At 48.1% G+C, this 19,965-nt stretch overlaps 1 protein-coding gene across 1 annotated transcript; it reads right to left on the reverse strand.

Moving 5' to 3' along the window:
• LOC129380734 (uncharacterized) lies at positions 1–19,848 on the reverse strand. The gene is made up of 2 exons (XM_055062590.2): positions 19,635–19,848; positions 1–821 (listed from the first exon to the last, which is right to left on the reverse strand). The coding sequence occupies exons 1-2, from the start codon at positions 19,723–19,725 to the stop codon at positions 391–393; spliced, it is 522 nt and encodes a 173-aa protein (XP_054918565.1). The 5' UTR covers positions 19,726–19,848; the 3' UTR covers positions 1–390.
• Between the last annotated feature and the right edge of the window lie 117 nt (positions 19,849–19,965).

Genomic DNA, 19,965 nt, shown 5'->3' on the forward strand with positions numbered 1-19,965 from the left:
TTGATATAGGATACACGAACTTAAATGCGACATGTGATTGCGTCATTCAACATATCAGGGATTCCAAAGGAGCAAATTTTCCTGTTAATTTGGCGTATACGACTCCGGACGAAGCTTGAATGCAATCAGCTGTGCCATTTTGGCAGTGTTCTGGGGCTTTACCGGAAAGACAATGACCGATTGTCAAGGTAACTTGCATCCCTCCTGAACCCTTCGTAGCATATTGAATGCCAGCCATCTTTTAAGCCGTCAAGAAAATTCAACACACTACAGTCTTACACAACTGCTTAATTTTGAAGGATGCATTCAGGTAAGATGTATTGCAAGTGTAGTGAAAGGGCGTCTAGAGCACATCACAATACACGTGGAGGCAGTACAGAGTTCAATCAGTTAGTTGGTCGCGGCGTCGAAGCCAACGTCTGTGGGAAATATGCCCGCACCTGTAGTGGGCAGTACCGGTATGTACACTGGGTACGGTATACCCACGAGAAAAGGGAGGTAGGGTCTCTGGTACCCAACAACCAGCTGGGGCACGAGGATGGACGAGGTGGGTCCCCGTATGGGCAGGAAGCCACCCAGGTTTCCTCCATACCCATAGCCAGCTCCGATTCCGCTCCCGATGTTGGCGCCGAATGGTCCTCCTAGCAGACCACCAAACGGGACAGCAGCAGCCCCCGTCAGGCTGGCAAACGGGCTGCCGAACCGCACGCCATACGGGTAGAAGCCAATGCGCCGGTTGTACACCGGGATTTGCCTCGCCACTCTAGCGCCTTCGTCGACTGCTTGCAGTACGGGATTCAACAGCATCGTCACGTTCAGCTCTGGAGAGAGAACGTGAGCAACAACGAGAGTAACGGATACGCACGCACATGCACGCACGCACATACACACACGCACACTGGAAGAACCTTGGAGTAGACGAGTTGATTCAGTGGGAACGAAGCTTTGAAGCGCCAAAAAGACGAGGACTGAAGGGACACCCAAGATGCCGGTTTTTATAAGTTGTTTGAAGGCTGAGTTCTTTTGTTTTCTTTGCAAACCTTTGCATAGTAGAAAGCTTGCGTCTTCGCCGATACGACACTTCAAAACTCAATGTTTCTCTCTATCTGTCTCTCTCTTTCTCCCTCTTTGTGAACATGTCCCAGAATTTTGGACATTGTCCCTTCGGCCATCTGTCGAACTTCACCGCAGTGCCCCAGATTAACTTAATGGGCCGCAGTTAAAAAAATATATATATTTCTTAAAGCCACCCAAGCAACGTGCGGTATTATTAACATGCGTATTTACGGCACTTAGTTGTAACGTCTTTGCTGCGTTATAGCACTGCCAGGTCAGCATTAAAACACTGCTATAGCGCATCAGGGAAGTGACGCATACTCTGTGTCCCATAACAAGTGACATAAGTTAGTCCGATGGTTGGTTTCAAACTCTGTTCTGTCAGCACAGCAGCCCGATCTGCGCAACCCAGTAGACCATGCCCATTGACCCAAGCAGGCGGTAAAACGGTTAGGGACGACGGTATCCCGCGGAAAGTGCGTGGAGTATTCTGATCGCATTAAAAGCTCTTCCGTTAGAAGCGTGGGTAAGAGGAAATTTCAGCCAATCCTAATGCTAGACATCTTTTAGCGAAGCCAATGGCAATGTGAACTTACGAACGAAAAACTTTCTGAAATGGACCCCAGGGCCGCTACCAAGACTCTCACGCTGTTCCGAACAATACGAGAACGGCGGGAGTGGCACACGAGGTTTCCTACGTAAGCGCGCAGGAATCAGAAGCTTTGTCGTTCATAAGGGTTGTTTGCCATTGGCCAGCTGAATTTGACATATATCTACAACATGATGGCTGACTGGAATCTTCCCTTCCGAGAAGTTCCAACGTTAAGACCCACTGGAGGCTCGGTGACGGCCTTCTGCTTCTTAGCATAAAGTCGCGGGTTGTATTTCGGGCCCGGTGGCCGCGTTTCCAAGGCAGCAAAATGCAAGTACGATGGCGTACTTGGCTTTATAAACCAGCGAAGCTGAAACATGCCGCCCCACTGTTTATTACTGGTTTAATTCCGACGGTTCTTTAAACGACTGCTTGATAGGCTGCCGGATCCTCTGTACGCAATTGCTGCTTGCGCTTGGCTGCGCGAGCCTGTTCTTGTGCCCGGGTTGCAGCATCGGCACGGCGTAGACGAGCTCGTCCCCGGTTCTGTTCGTTATGCTGTTGATCGAAAGCTGCCTGATCCTCAGGAGTACGTATGACGCGTGGTCTACCCATTTTGGAGCCGGAGAGAATCTCTTGCGCACACACTCGGCTGCGACGGGGAGTAACGACGCCACTACTGGCGCAGCCAATCGGGTGCCTCTCTTTCTCTTTTTTTTTATCGCGCATGAGCATGAGGTTGCGCCCGAGGAGTTTTCGTCGTACAGTCAACAGACGGATGGACGGACGAATCGGCTAGCCAGATAGAGGTTCGCTGTAAAGTTGGAGTTGGCCCCAAACTAAAGCTTTCTCTCGTAGACACGGAATTGTGCTGTAGAGTACTCCATACCCGTTTCCTGTGGGAAGGAGTATGTCGGACAACCCTCTGGGCAAATGCAAGACTTAGACACTTAGCTATAACCGCGACACTGGCAATGCACATCAACAAGTGCGCCTGGTCTGCACACCGTTTGGCGACATGATGTTCACTTCTCACGAAAAAAGACAAACGGAGTAGGAAGACTATAGAGACATTTCATATCATATCCACGAGAGGCAAGATGCGTTAGCAGACCCTCCATATCTTTAACAGATGCTGAAACAGCATATCTTCAAGAAGTGTATCATCGCGCATAGAACCAATTAAGACGAAGTACCAAAAGAAAAAGAAACTTGCTCGTGTGCATTGTAACAGTTGAGAGGCTTAGTGTACCTTATTCAATTTTTTGTCATGCTACTCCACCCAACGCCGTTTCTGAACGATGCCTGCAGCGCAACACCTTCGCCTCCCCCCGTGGACGTATAACTAGAAGTTAGTCTGATTTGAAAGGCCCGTACCTTTTAAAGGCCAAGCAACAAATCTTCGTTCGTGTATAAACCGTAGTTTCAGATAGTGCAGATATACACCAGTTTGTATGCAAAATATCCTGTTTGAAATACGAGTGAATATGTCAGAAAGAGCTCGCAAACGTAGATGTATCGACGCAAAAACGGAGGTGGAGGGGACTGCCACCATTACTGCTTACCGGAAATGACACAGCACTCAGACCAATGAGAACCAGTGCGAGCGACTCCTGGCTCCTCCTCCTCGGTTGAATCATAGAGTTTCATACAATAAATACTCGAGGAAACTCTGGCACTAGTGGCACTAGTGTCTACGGGAGCTGCAATTGGGGCGATTCAGCCGGAATGGGAATTATTGGAAGTACGTGGATTTGCCTAAACTTCGTCCTTCTGCCTTGAAATGGTTTCGTGACTTTGTAAACTCGTAATTTCAACAAAGTACTGTGTAATAAGTAGATAAACATGAATAAACATCTTCGATGGCAGGATTTCAGCACAGGACTTCAGTACACAAGCCCGATATTGAGACCATTATGCCCCGGACGCATGCATCGACATACGCCCTTATGAATTTCTCGTGGGCAAGTCAGCGCGTTGAGACGTCTGGCGCGTTTTGATTTGGTAACTTCCACAGCCTGAACCACTGCAGTTAGTAGCAGTTGTATGTGTTCACATAGTATTCGGCACTTAAAGAGGTATACATTGCTCTGAAATTTAGCCCAATGAAGGCAGATGAATTGTATAATAAACAAAGCCACAGGAGCGTCTCAATCCACAAGCCCGAAGATCAGCCAAATCCATCTACTTTCCATCATTCCCATGGTGGCTGAACAATCGCAGCGCCCTCTAGTAAGTTCCCTCTAGTAATTATTGCATGAGCCTCTACGGGTTGCCCCTCTTCGCTGCAGCCTCCGCCGTCGCCAGCTATACGGACGTGCGCACTCGATATTTTTATTTAGGAGTACGCAGAGACAAAGCAACAGCGCTCGCATTTGATCCCATATATATATATATATATATATATATATATATATATATATATATATATATATATATATATATATATATATATGAGAGAGAGAGAGAGAGAGAGAGAGAGAGAGAGAGAAAATTATCAGTCATAGCACTTGTAGTACAGCCCTCTCGTCGGCCGTTCTCTTTTATTATAATTACGTGAAGGTGTTTCGTCCTCGTGAGCAGCAGTCCTTGAGATAGTTACTCGGGCTACCTTCCCACGCTAAGAGTGACGCGCTCGCCTAGCACGTGATCAAGCTTTTTAAATTATGGGATTTAACGAGCCAAAACCACTTTCTGATTATGAGGCACGCCGTAGTGGAGGGCTCCGAAAATTTCGACCACCTGGGGTTCTTAACGTACACCTAAATCTAAGTACACGGGCGTTTTCGCATTTCGCCCCCATCGGAATGCGGCCGCCATTCGATCCCGCGACCTCGTGCTCAGCAGCCCAACACCATAGCCACTGAGCAACTACGGCGGGTAATCAAGCTTTTCCTAGTCTATAAAGCCGCTCGAGTTCGCTCTTATCCACGGGTGGCCATTTTTGCAAGAAAGTATGCCTTCCAACCACTCGGACAACATCAACCACTCGGACAACTTCGACCATCGCGGACATCATCAGCCCCTTTCCACGTAAGTATGAGGCTCTGGACAGGAGCTATGGCGCTTCAAAGTAACCTGGCGCCTGACGGACCAACCGACTGAGCTATCTTTCCGGGCAACATCCAAGGGTGACGAGTTCAAATGACCTGTTCTCTTCCTTTTTTTTTTCTTCCCGCCTTTTTAATATGTCTTTCTTTTAGTTTATCACTGTACAAGGACCCTCCTAAAAAGCAAAAAAACAAAAACAAAAAGAAATCTTCTCTATTACATGGCCACACATGTGTAGGTCATAAATACCAAGTTCTCTAGTTGAGTGCCATCCGTGCGGTATAACGGAGCTCAGATTGGTCCACCTTGACTGATCAAATAAGGCCCCACTGTAGGTTATGAGGCGTACAACTCCTGCGCGGGCGGTAGAGTATCCGCCTCGCGTGGAAGAGGACCGTGGTTCGAATCCCGGTGCTGCGCGATTCTCCACCGGAAAAAAAAAACCGTGTGTTAAGAAAATTGCACAAACAGGCCTGGAGTGCGGCCTGATCCCGGTGACCAGAACCGGTAACGCACTCTCTCACCAGAGCAGGATTGGCCCCCCTGGTGCACTACTTGGCCACAACCTTCTATATGAATACAACATTCAAACCCCGGCCCTCAGTCCCCAGCAGCCGCGAAGCAACTGACCACGGCGGCGGTCAGATCTGTGACGCAGCAGAGGGTGCTAAGAATACCTGGCTCCGGACAGGCCGCCATTGGAATCTGAACCTGGCAACGTTTAACGTTAGAACGTTATCTAGTGAGGCAAGTCTAGCAGTGCTATTGGAGGAATTAGAGGGTAGTAAATGGGGTATAATAGGGCTCAGTGAGGTTAGGAGGACAAAAGAAGCATATACAGTGCTAAAAAGCGGGCACGTACTGTGCTACCGGGGCTTAGCGGAGAGACGAGAATTAGGAGTCGGATTCCTGATTAATAAGGATATAACTGGTAACATACAGGAATTCTATAGCATTAACGAGAGGGTGGCAGGTCTTGTTGTGAAACTTAATAAGAGGTACAAATTGAAGGTAGTATAAGTCTACGCCCCTACATACCGTCATGATGACCAGGAAGTCGAAAGCTTTTATGAAGACGTGGAATCGGCGAAGGTAAAGTAAAAACAAAATACACTATACTGATGGGCGACTTCAATGCCAAGGTAGGCAAGAAGCAGGCTGGAGACAAGTCAGTGGGGGAATATGGCATAGGCTCTAGGAATAGCAGGGGAGAGTTATTAGTAGAGTTTGCAGAACAGAATAATATGCGGATAATGAATAGTTTTTTCCGCAAGCGGGTTAGCCGAAAGTGGACGTGGAGGAGCCCGAATGGTGAGACTAGAAATGAAATCGACTTCATACTCTGCGTGAACCCTGGCATCATACAAGATGTAGACGTGCTCGGCAAGGTGCGCTGCAGTGACCATAGGATGGTAAGAGCTCGAATTAGCCTAGACTTGAGGAGGGAACGGAAGAAACTCGTACATAAGAAGCCAATAAATGAGTTAGCGGTAAGAGGGAAACTAGAGGAATTCCGGATCAAGCTGTAGAACAGGTATTCGGCTTTAACTCAGGAAGAGGACCTTAGTGTTGAAGCAATGAACGACAATCTTATGGGAATCATTAAGGAGTGCGCAATAGAAGTCGGTGGTAACGCCGTTAAACAGGAAACCAGTAAGCTATCGCAGGAGACGAAAGATCTGATCAAGAAATGTCAATGTATGAAAGCCTCTAACCCTACAGCTAGAATAGAACTGGCAGAACTTTCGAAGTTAATCAACAAGCGTAAGACAGCTGACATAAGGAACTATAATATGGACAGAATTAAACATGCTCTCAGGAACGGAGGAAGCCTAAAAGCAGTGAAGAAGAAACTAGGAATAGGCAAGAATCAGATGTATGCGTTAAGAGACAAAGCCCGCAATATCATTACTAATATGGATGAGATAGTTCAAGTGGCGGAGGAGTTCTATAGAGATTTATACAGTACCAGTAACACCCATGACGATAATGTGAGAGAGGATAGTCTAGAGCAACTTGAAATCCCACAAGTAACGCCGGAAGAAGTAAAGAACGCCTTGGGAGCTATGCAAAGGGGGAAGGCAGCTGGGGAGGATCAGGTAACAGCAGATTTGTTGAAGGATGGTGGGAACATTGTTCTAGAAAGACTGGCCACCCTATATACACAATGCCTCATGACCTCGAACGTACCGGAATATTGGAAGAACGCTAACATAATCGTAATCCATAAGAAAGGGGACGCCAAAGATTTGAAAAATTATAGACCGATCAGCTTACTGTCCGTTGCCTACAAAGTATTTACTAAGGTAGTCGTAAATAGAATCAGGAACACCTTAGACTTCTGTTAACAAAAGAACTAGGCAGGATTCCGTAAAGGCTACTCAACAATAGACCATATTCACACTATCAATCACGTGATAGAGAAATGTGCAGAATATAACCAACCCTTATATATAGCCTTCAGTGATTACGATTGATTACGTTTGATTCAGTCGAAACCTCAGCAGTCATGGAGGCATTACGGAATCAGGGTGTAGATGGGCCATATGTAAAAATACTGGAAGATATCTATAGCGGCTCCACAGCCACCGTAGTCCTCCATAAAGAAAGCAACAAAATCCCAATAAAGAAAGGCATCAGACAGGGAGATACGATCTCTCCAATGCTATTCACAGCATGTTTACAGGAGGTATTCAGAGACCTGGACTGGGAAGAATTGGGGATAAAAGTTGATGGAGAATACCTTTGCAACTTGAGATTCGCTGATGATATTGCCTTGCTTAGTAACTCAGGAGACCAATTGCAATGCATGCTCACTGACCTGGAGAGGCAAAGCAGAAGGGTGGGTCTGAAAATTAATCTGCAGAAAACTAAAATAATCTTTAACAATCTCGGAAGAGAACAGCAGTTTACGATTGGTAGCGAGGCACTGGAAGTGGTAAGGGAATACATCTACTTAGGGCAGGTAGTGACCACGGATCCGGATCATGAGACTGAAATAACCAGAAGAATAAGAATGGGCTGGGGGGCGTTTGGCAGGCATTCTCAAATCATGAACAGCAGGTTGCTACTATCCCTCAAGAGAAAAGTGTATAACAACTGTGTCTTACCAGTACTCACGTATGGGGCAGAAACCTGGAGGCTTACGAAAAGGGTTCTGCTGAAATTGAGGACGACGCAACGAGCTATGTAAAGAAGAATGATGGGTGTAACTTTAAGGGATAAAAAAAGAGCAGATTGGGTGAGGGAACAAACGCGGGTAAATGACATCTTAGCTGAAATCAAGAAAAAGAAATAGGCATGGGCCGGACATGTAATGAGGAGGGAAGATAACCGATGGTCATTAAGCGTTACGGACTGGATTCCAAGGGAAGGGAAGCGTAGCATGGGGCGGCAGAAAGTTAGGTGGGCGGATGAGATTAAGAAGTTTGCAGGGACAACATAGCCACAATTTGTACATGACCGGGGTAGTTGTAGAAATGTGGGAGAGGCCTTTGCCCTGCAGTGGGCGTAGCCAGGCTGATGACCTGATGACGGCAGCCCGCGCGGTACTGCGGACTAGCTGCTCCTCCATGGCGGCCCGTCGCTACAGGAAGGGTCGCATCGCACCATCCTGCCTTCAGCGTGTGCGGCCACATCGAGACATTGGATTGCCTCCTTTGCGCCTGTCCATCACTGGCGCAGGAACTATCCAGGGTCGTCACCATCTAGACTAACCAAGTCCGCTGGTTAATTAATGAAGTTGCTGAATTTGGCTTTCGGAGTGGCCGTTTCACAGAACTTGCAATTTTAACTCAGAAAGATTCTATTCTTAGAGTGTTAGAAGAAAAGCAATCAGTAATAGGCATTCACATAGATTTTTCCAAGGCCTTTGACAGTCTTAATGATCTGACTTTACTAAAAAAAAAAATTACAGGTGTACGATGCTCGCAGTTTACGATTAGATCTCATTGTATCATATCACCAGGGTCGTATGCAATGTGTCGAAAGAAATGGTCACTTAACCTCAGGCGAACCCGTAAATACAGGAGTTCCCCAAGGGAGAATTAAACGTCCCTTACTGTTTAATTTTTATATTAATGACGTAATAAATATTAGTAATACACCGACATGTCTTATACGCAGCGGGTACAACACTGCTACACCGTTCCCAGCCTTCCCAGAGTATAACTAATGAGGTAAATGGCGTTCTCAAAACTCTTAGTACGTAGTGCAATTTGAATTCATTAGAAATAGATGTAGACAAAACAAAAGCTGCCCTATTTTCACTTCTTAGGTAAACTTCTCACTAACGGACACTCTGGTTTTGGGCAATTCCTTCCATAGAGATTGTTGATGCCGTTAAAACTCTTGGAATCTACTTTTATAAAAAATTTGTCGTGGGATACACCCTATCAACCATCTCATTTCTTGCTCTTCCACAGCTATTGGGGTACTAACAAAATCACATTTTTTATTCCCTGCTAGTATATCCTCCCTGTCAAGGAAGCTACTGTTTTCTTGTCTGCGGCACCCCGACAATTAGAAATATAAACAGATTACACGTACAATAAAAGAAAACCATCCATCATGTAGCTGGGAAACACTACAAAATCACACACGGTGCCACTTCCCACGCATTCTTGCCTGGTTTCTCTTCACAGCTTCTATGCCTACAATTTAGTCCGCAGATACCAACAAAGCCTTAAATTTTCTGATGTAACACTACGTTCATTAGCAAACCTTAAATTAAAAGCACACCTATACCCGTCCCAAAATACCGAAAACTGGATTATACTACACACACGTTTAATTATGAGTGAGTAGATGTTATGTCACATGATTCCGAAACTTTATGCTACTAAGACAAAAGTACATGCAAGGAAGAGAAATAGGCTTTAATGATATGATGGAGATGTCGGCCTGGCTGCTCGCTTGACATGCTACTCCAGGTGTTGGGTGATGATTCTGATATATACAGCGATAAACACGTAACAGTGCGCGCACGCACGCACGCACGTACGCACGCACGCACGCACGCACGCACGCACACACACACACACACACACACACACACACACACACACACACACACACACACACACACACACACACACACACACACACACACACACACGCACGCACGCACGCATATTTGGCGCGCAATAAGGTTGCACGTGATGACACGGGACCCTTAAGGCGAGAACGACGAAGTTCGTGGTTGCGCGCGCGCTCTCCGAGGACCAGCCATCGCTAAATGCAGACGTTTTTTTGCCAATCTGTCGGTGGTAAACTGTTTTAGTTGTAATAGCTGGGTGACATTTCTGGTGGAGGCGCGGGGTACGGTGATATTAAGATCTCCGGAGCATACCCCAGACCTAAGCCCGGCGAGTAGTTCAGCTGAGCTTACCCCTGTGCACGTACGTGCCAGCCGACGTCTCCAGGAACTCCAGCCACAGCACGGTCTGCTACCCGAACGAACTAGAATGACGAACCCACCACCTCCTGCCACTCCTGCAGCATCGCACGCTGTCGTCAATCCCATCCGGACGCCGAATCTGTTCCACCGAAGTGCTTCAGAGGACGCCGACGACTGGCTTGACCATTTTGACCGGGTTGCCAACCTCAACGACTGGAACCACGAGCGCAAGCTACGCTACCTGTTCTTCGCTCTTGAGGATTCCGGGAAAACATGGTTTGAGAACCACGAGGCGACACTGACGTCATGGGAAGAATTTCGTAGGCAGTTCCTCAATGCCTTCACCAGGGCGGACAGGAAGGAGAGGGCGGAGTTAGCGTTGGAGGCAAGAATTCAAGGCCCGAATGAGCGAGTGACGGCGTACGTAGAAGACATGAATCGGCTTTTCAGACGTGCGGACCCTTCTGTGACTGAAACAAAGAAGGTGCGCTATCTCATGCGCGGCGTCAAAGAGGAAATCTTTGCTGGCCTCATACGAAATCCGCCGACGACACTTGCAGAGTTCCATGACGAAGTCACTACTATGGAAAAGGCCCTTCAGCAGCGGGCCAGATAAAACATACCGCGACGCCATGATTGCAAGGGAGCTCTCTGCCGTTACCCTCGGTAACGACGCTGACGCCTTGCGAGAACTCATCAGGGCTGTCGTCAAGGAGGAACTGCAGAAGATGCAGACGACCACTGGCCCCGTGGGACAACTTTCCATTGCGGAAATGGTGCGCGCCGAGCTCCGACAGGCCGTCCATGTTCCTGGACAGTACGAGGCACCACAGCAGGTACCGCACGCCGAAATGAGTTACGCTGAAGCAGTACGCCGTCCGCCACCCTCAAGTGCGAGCAGCATGGTACACCCCACTCAACAAATGGACGTAAGCTTCAGGCCGCCTCGCAGCCCACCGCACATCGCCGAAGCAAGGACTAGGAAGAGCGACGTCTGGCGCACCACGGACTACAAACCCCTTTGTTTTCATTGTGGCGAAGCCGGGCACATCTACAGAATGTGTCCTTATCGTCATCTGGGGCTTCGTGGATTCTCGCCGAATGCACCTCGTCCACGACCTGGTGAGCGGCCGCCGGAAATAGAGAGTTTCGTCACAAATCGTCGCGATGATGATCAGCGATGGCCGGAGCACAGTTCGTCGTCTCCTGCTCGTTACAGGTCACCATCACCAAGCCAAACTTTTACTCGCGGCGCTCTGAGACGCCGCTCGCCTAGCCCGGCGGGTCGGGAAAACTGAGTTCAGCGACCTCCGGAGGTGAGGCCGCTGACGACGACCGTACGCAATATCCTCCACTACGACGACAACGACGAAAACAGAACGACGCAGACGTACAGACGGAGTCGAACACCTTGCGAGAGGTTGTAACGTCGAACATTCCCGTCACCATAGACGACGAAGAAATAACGGCGTTACTCGACACTGGAGCGGACACCTCAGTTATGAGCATGGACCTTGCCTGCAAGCTGAAGAAAGTTTCTACCGAGTGGACTGGGTCGCAGATTCGCACTGCAGGGGGCCATCTGCTAACCCCGGTAGGAAGATGCACAGCGCGAGTGAGCATTCGTGGGTTTACGTACCTCGGAGATTTCATTATCCTCCCAAGCCGTTCGAGGGACCAAATTCTGGGAATGGACTTCCTGCAGGCTAATGGAGTTGTGATTAACTTACAAAAGCCGCGGGTAACGTTTTCGACGGCGCAGGCCTTAGCAGGGAGCAGCACTGACGACACGTACGTCAACGCCTTGAGGATTGTTGACGAGAACATCATGGTGCCGCCAAGGAGCAGCGTATTGACCCTCGTCACCTGCGACGCATTCGACGGCCATGAGGGTATTGTCGAGGCAAATATCCCGCTGCTGCTCGAAAGACGCCTCACCCGGGGCCTTGTTCGAGTACAGCATAAGTGCTCGCAAGTTTTGTTGACAAACTTCAGCCATGAGTATCAGCGCGTCCCTCAAGGTACAGCTGTGGCATTCCTGAGCGACGTTGCTGACTTCTCAGACATCGGCACATTACAAGTGACTTCACCGGATGCAACAACTCACGCCAGCCTGAATACCCGCGTCCACACTAATGCTGAGTTAGCAGATGTACAGAAGGATCAGCTGCTGGGCCTACTGACAATTCTCCGGCTGTTTTTCCACGGAATCCAAAGTCCAGCGCACTTCCGTTACGCAACACCGGATCGTTACAGAGGAGTCGGCGCGGCCTGTTTGTCAGCATCCGTATCGCGTGCCACCTATGGAGCGGGAGGCGATTAAGCGTCAAGTTCAAGAAATGCTAAATGATGACGTCATGCAGCCGTCGACAAGTCCGTGGGCATCCCCTGTCGTACTAGTAAAAAAGAAAGACAACACACTCCGCTTCTGCATTGACTACAGACGGCTTAACCGAGTCACCAAACGCGACGTTTATCCCCTGCAACGGATCGATGACGCTTTGGACCATTTGCGTCATGCTCAGTTCTTTACTTCGTTAGACCTAAAGTCAGGCTACTGGCAAATCGAAGTGGACGAGCATGACCGTGAAAAAACCGCCTTCGTGACTCCCGATGGGCTGTACGAATTTAAAGTGCTGCCTTTCGGTCTCTGTTCTGCTCCTGCTACGTTTCAACGAATGATGGACACTGTACTCGATGGACTAAAGTGGCAGACGTGTCTAGTGTACCCAGACGACGTTGTTGTGTTTTCCAGCACGTTCGATGAACATCTCGACCGGCTACGAAGTGTCCTTACCGCAATACGCAAGGCCAACCTCACCATCAAGCCTGAAAAATGTTACTTTGGCTCCCAGGAACTCAAGTTTCTAGGCCACGTGGTCAGCTCCCAAGCAGTACGACCAGACCCAGAAAAACTCGCTGCCGTTGCCGAGTTTTTTCGTCCTACAGACAAAAAGGCTGTTCAGCAGTTCCTGGGCCTCTGCGCTTACTACCGTCGTTTCGTTGAAGGCTTCTCAAGGATTGCTGAACCGCTCACGAGACTGACGCGACAAGATGTGCCCTTTGCGTGGACGGAAGACCAAGAGCAGGCCTTCACCGAATTGCGTAAACGCCTTCAATCCGCTCCAGTGCTGGCGCATTTTGATGACACCTCGGCAACTGAAATACACACCGACGCCAGCAACGTAGGACTCGGGGCCATTCTGGCTCAATGGCAAGATGGCGCAGAACGTGTAATTGCGTATGCGAGTCGTAGTCTGACAAAAGCAGAACATAATTATTCAACGACCGAAAAAGAATGCTTAGTAGTCGTGTGGGCCATCAGCAAGTTCCGGCCCTACTTATACGGCCGGCCATTACTACGCACTACGCACGCGAGGGATAAGCAACCCTCACTAACCGATTCAGCATTGTGTACATTCCTGTATGTTTTTTTTTTTTTTGTCTTTTCATGTTGGCACTCTTGCCCATAGTGCGCGCCCGCTGCCCTTGAAGCGACCGGGCCGGTCCCTTTTGAGAGGGGAGCAATGACGCGAAATAAGTTTGCACGTGATGACACGGGACCCCTAAGGCGAGAACGACGAAGTTCGGGGTTGCGCGCGCGTTCTCCGAGGACCAGCCATCGCTAAAGGCAGACGTTTTTTTTTTTTTTGCCAATCTGTCGGTGGGAAACTGTTTTAGTTGCAATAGCTGGGTGACAATATATATCAGCGTTCAAACGGATCCGCGCGCCATGCATTTCGGAGGCTACGGGCAGCGAAGACGAACAAACTTCAAAGACAGCAGTGCAGAGTGCAGACCAACAGTAGGGCAAGCTTTCGCTGGCACGGGCTTCATCGCGGCCTTTTCGATTTTTTTATGGTGACGCCAAGAATCCACGCGAAGCGTGCTCTGTTCTGTTCCCAATCTTGTGGCGGTACCGCAGCTCGGATAATCACGTTTGTCCGTATAGCAGCAAATATAAACAAGGCTTTATTGATCCGAATGAAGATAACTCGTAATTGTCATAGCATTGGCGCCCGCGCAGCAGGGAGGCAGGCGGCGTTTTCCGTTTTTTTAATAGGGTGGGGAGATCAGCGTCACTGACACAATTTAATTTTCGTTTTCGTTGAAGGCTGCCTACAGCCAAAATACTGCGCGCCATAGTACCTACGACGATTTTTGTGAAGTTGTTGTGCAAGATATCAATGTCGGGCTTCAATTTTGCAAATGCAATATTGCCGCTAAAGTTGGTAATTATTACTTTATAAAGATATTTTTTGTTACTTGTGATGTGAGCCATATTTTCCACGATGCCGCATTTGTATTGGCTGCCAAGCCTTACAGTCTGACAGAAGATGTGCACATGCGCATATCACAAGTTATCAGTGCAGCGCCCTGGCGCAGAAAAAAACAGCGTGTATACCTGCTGCATTCGCGATCTCTGCGAAAGAAAGCGAAGGAGAGGGGGACCCGGGGGACGTGCGCGGTATCCGAAGCGGCTGTACTGGTGCTGAAACCCGGAAAATGTCGATATCCTCGCCTTCCTCGACTACACCCGGGGGGGATGACAGAAGACCTATGGGCCCCGGGTGCCAGACGACCTAGCCACGCCACTGAGATTTTGTACGACAAAAAAAGAGATAGTAGAGCTGTAGGTATAACTTGCGGCTAGCAGTGTGGAATGTTTCTCCTGGGTGATTTTAGTTTCGTCACTTTTTGGATTTTCGAAACACGTGCTCCGCAATTGAAAACGCGCTTTTTGGTAGCCTGTGAGCAGTGTTTTTGATTCCCTGAGCTTCGAGACTTGTAGAAAATAACTGAACGCATATAATAGAAAAAATAAATGTTGATCCAACGCTCACGTTGGAATGTATGTAATGCGTAACATTGGTGAAATGGTTAATTAAATGCTGTACAACTTACAGCGATGCGCACACTTGTGTTTACTTTCATCTATGTAGCGGCCAAGCTCATGTTGTGTTTACGTTTATCCCCCCCATCATAAAATACATAACTGTAATCTCCTGTACTTTTTATGTTTATACACTACACCGCATCAACCAATGTTAAAATGCGCACCCGAAATCAGGCGGATGCACAGTGTCAGATGTCTTCGTAGCGATGTCACAAGGTCGAAGCTGATGTATTGATTCTTGTAGACAGAAGAATGGTGATATCAGGTGTATGCACGGATAAGTACGAGAGAGAGAGAATAAACATTTTGATTGGGTGAATACTGCTTTGGAGAGGCGTCCTCATTCCAGAACGCCTTGAGCTCGGGCCGCGTCCTGGGCCCTCGCAATCAGCCGTTGCTGATCCAAGAGGTCGGAGCTGGCCAAGGCTCTCTCCCAAAGCTCGTTGGTGGGGTAAGGGTTCGGAGGATTTAACGGTGCCGCTCTGCAACCCCCTACTAGGTGCCTGAGGGACCTGAGCTCTGCGCAGAAGCGGCATTGCGGAGAGAATTGTGTAGGGGCTATGAGGTGATTTCTGGTTGGGTGGGGGAATGTATTAACCTGTAGAGATCGGAGGAATCGCTCCTGCTCTCTAGGTAGTGGTTTGTGTGGGGGTGCATATGTTCTGCGGGTTAGCTTGTAGTGTTGTGTGATGTCTTGGTACGAGACTAGAGGGTGCATGCGCTCGGGTTCAGATTCCTCGGCGTCGGCTCGGTGGGTCAAATCTCGAGCCACGTAGTTGGCGACCTCGTTGCCAGGAATGCAACGATGAGCTGGCGCCCAGATTATCATGACTGATCTCGTTGGCGTCTTTTGATTGATGATTTCGAGCGTAGTTGTATGAATTCTGCCGCTAGCAAAGTTGAGGCACGTGTGTTGGGAGTCGGTCACTATGACTTCAACCTCTTTTTGGGAGAGCGCGAGGGCTATGGCCGCTTCTTCGGCTTGGAGGGGATTGTTCCAGGTGAGCGAAATGCTGCTCCGATGTTCCTTGTTGACGACTACGGTGACTGTTGTGGCTGTGCGTCTGGGGTAAGAACCCGCGTCCGTGTAGGCTGTAGAGGGTAAAGTCCCGTATCTCGAGATAAGTCCCGTAAAGTCCCATATCTCGAGATAAGGGAGGCCCGGTCCCTGGCCATACACAAGATCTTGTGTATGGCTAGGGCCCGGGCCTCCCTTCACTTTGCGTGGTGCACTGGGTGCATGTTGCGCGGTAGAGGACGTACGGTGATGTTGCTCCGGATGGCATGGGGTAAACTCACAGTCTGAGGAGGCGGATGGTTCAGAGGGGCAGAGCGACTCAGGCCTAAGAGAATGGACCTCCCCTCTTCCGTACCCGCCAGCCTTGCTCGCTGACTGGATAAGTGTACCTCGATCAGCTCCTCGGCCGTGTTGTGCACACCTATTCGTAGTAGGCGTTCTGTGGACGTACTGATCGGCAGGCCCATCGCCTGCTTATATGCTTTTCTGATCATTGTGTTGATTTTCTTCAGTTCCGTCGTGTTGAGTAATGCGTATGGAATTGCGTAAGTTATTCGAGACACGACGAAGGCTTGGACAAGCCGAAGTGTGTCCGCCTCCCCCATGCCTCTTGTCTTGATTGTTATTCGCCGGATCATGTGGGTAACTTGGGCTGTTGTATTCTTAAGCTTGTGAATTAATGTTGTATTGGTGCGATCCGACTGGAAAACCATTCCCAATATCTTTATGCTCTGAGGCGGAACGATGGTGTACGACACATATCTAGCCACACTTAAGGATAAGGTGTCACAGTGGCACAGACCAATTCTGGAGGATTGGCCAAGAATGTGCACACTCACCCAGTGGGCCATACAAAATTTGTGAATCAAAGAAAATCAAGTAAATCAAATAATCTACAGAACATGAGGCCATTTGCTGCCACTTCTATTCGGCGCACATATAAACCTCGGGTATATGTACACAAATATATCCGTCAAGACACCACCCAACCAACCGAGCAGCAGCAGCTGCACGTCACCTACGTGCTTCACTGCCAGCACTATTCTCACAGCAAAGTTCCTGGTCAATGTAAATGAATTCCTCGTGGATGACAGCACTGCTGCTCTTGTTCTGGTGGCTGGGCTTACACCTCAGCTGTTCATCTTGTTGCTCACTTGCTCTTTTGTCACCTTCTTATCGCTTTATTACTTTGTCCCTATTCATGACAGGTAATTGGAGTCCGCTTTAACTGATCGTCGTATCCTAAGCTATATAATGAGCACATTGCGCTTCCTCCGTGCTGCATAGTAAGCCATGAGCGATACGTTTAACCTCCCTACATTTCGTCTTCTCTCTCTCTCTCAGGACTTTAAGACATAACTTCCGACTGGTTTCCCAATATTTGATAGCGCGTGCTGCACGTGCTGCGGACAATTTTCAAAGCACCAAATAATGATCGGTCGTGGGAATGCATTCAAGGCGACAAGCATGGTATTCAGACAAGCTCTTGTCAAATAATACCCCTTTTGGATTGTCAAGCAGTGAAACGTAAACTCTGCTCCCCTGGTCGCGCCGAGAATGTAACCCTGGACTTTTGATTCAAAGACCGGCGTTCTAGAGGCTAAGCCGTGAGACCATCGGCCCTATAGCGTGCGCTTGTAAGGTCAACGGCTGCCTGAAACACGCTATAGGAATATATTAGACGATGATACCTTCTGATGACAAAAAAAAAATGCTCGCCTGTCATTATGCATTGTATGTAATAATGACAAGTATTTCCTGAAAGATAAAGACGCTGTTCATTTATTTATTTATCTTGAGCAGAATTTGCTTCTGTTAGCTTGGCGTTCTCCGTACGTGAACGGTGGCCATGTCATCGTTTTGTGATCGTTTCGTCCAATTCATCGTGCGACAACGGCAGCTAGTCACCCGCATAGATTTCGCTGCACTTGCACTCGGCATTTGCTGTTTCTTCGTTAAAAATGGCGCTTTTTGGAAATTCTTTCAGTGTGCTAATTTCTCAGGGAAGTATTTAGAGATGTCGCAGAAAGTATAAATCACAGCAGACATCAAAATACGGTTTTCGGGCTGAAGTTCAATGATGAAAGGAGCGCACTTATGGGCTAATTTGTGTGGCATTATGCACTACAGTGCTAGCGCAAAGAGAGCACGCAAGACGGTGTTCTTTTCTCGCAATGCATACTCCGTTTTTCTTACACTGTACATAATTCAAGGAATACCTCATAATTATTGGTCAACTATTCATTCTAAGAGCAACTTTCGAGAAACAAGTAAACCTTACAACCGGAGTCCTGCTTGCACAACACGCAGTTCGGCGGTTATCTGTAACTAATTATAAAACCATTTGTGTGTATGGAACATTAGTGCAGAAACTGTGCAGTAATGCTCCCAGGCACGAGTTTAATAAGTTTCCCTGTTGCACTGCTAGAAAGTCAGTTTAGTTCTGGGCGCGTATCCAAACAATAAAAACAAAACAAAAACACAAAAAGAAAACGCAAGAGCAAATGCCAGCCACTCCTGATGCTGGACATATTGTAAAGAAAACTGTTTGCGAGTTAGGCCTCTGGGACCGAATTCTCCGAGCTTTTAATCCACAAGTGCTCTTTGCCATTTTCCGGATGCCTTCGCTAATAATATTCCCAGCATCAGAATTGGTTGTAATTCGTTCTTACTAACAGGTCGAGCGTAAGAGCTTTTTGTGAATAGGGGCCCAGTTTTTATGCTAGAACTGACCTTAAGAGCGGTTGCGAAACAACAGTGATGTAGCACATATTATTAAAGAAGGCGGCCAGCCAATGACAAGGAGCTCTTACGAACGAAAAGCTTTGACGAATTTATTTAGCCCCTGGTTCTTTTCATCCACATCAAACCTATACCACAGAGACCTAGAGAGAGAGAGAGAGAGAGAGAGAGAGAAAATAATGCAGAGAAACTCAGGGAGGTTAACCAGAGGTAGTTCCGGTTGGCTACCCTGCGCAGGGGGAAGGGTTAAGGGGCATAAAAAGAGAAACAGAGTGAAAGGGGGAGATAGAAAGAAAGGGAGACAAGCACGAACAAAGCGCGTACACTATACGCAGATGACAACATACAGCATGAAACGACATACACTGTTCATGGCTTCATTGCTATTCATCCTATTTTTTCATCGACGCATGGATGTTAATACGATGTGGACTCGGCCCTGTTTCCTAACATTTATTTGTTAGCCGCGGGTTCCTCGATAAATAAATATTCTCACCCGCTGAGGTGTGACAATTATGACTTTCCATTGCCATAAAAAGAAAGTGGTGAAAGGTTGCCTCATGATACCTGAATGCTTAAGAGAGCTGAAACAAAATGGGAATTGCGGGATGCCGGCCATGATTAAACATAAAATTGTGTACGCTAAGATAATCAGGATTGCCTGCAGACTTTTGTGGTTGTTATGCAACTTCAAAAATATACGAACTGCACAAAACCAAATCAAACAATCAATTAATCAAACAAAGAGATGTCGAAACATTTAGCACAGTCGAAAATTACGCTGTCTACCACGCAATTTCCTCAGAAATTGCAAAACGAGCACATTGTCAAGCGACAACTCTCGCAAAGTGGTTTCCAGCCTAGTTGCCCTCGTGCTTACCAGATAATATCGCAGGACCAGCTTCAAGCATTGGTGCGTGAGCGGCTAAACCAATACCGGCGATGAACAAGATCCTGTACCGAGCGAACATTGTCGTGGAGCCAAGGTTTCAGCCCGCAGATGGTCGGCGTCATTCAGGTTCCACGTTGAGACTTGAGTCAGTGACGTTCAGCTCAGCGCACGAAAGCGGAGCACCGGCTCTTTCACGCGCTCGCTTGCGCATAGTTTGCCGCAGGCAGGCGGTCCCGCGAACCTAATTCCAAGCGGCTATGAGTCGCCTGTGTCAAGAATACTCGCCGGCGCGACCCCTTTCCGTTCCTGTTAGTTCTAG

The sequence above is a fragment of the Dermacentor andersoni genome, chromosome 1 (assembly GCF_023375885.2).
Source record: "Dermacentor andersoni chromosome 1, qqDerAnde1_hic_scaffold, whole genome shotgun sequence".
NCBI lineage: Eukaryota > Metazoa > Arthropoda > Arachnida > Ixodida > Ixodidae > Dermacentor > Dermacentor andersoni.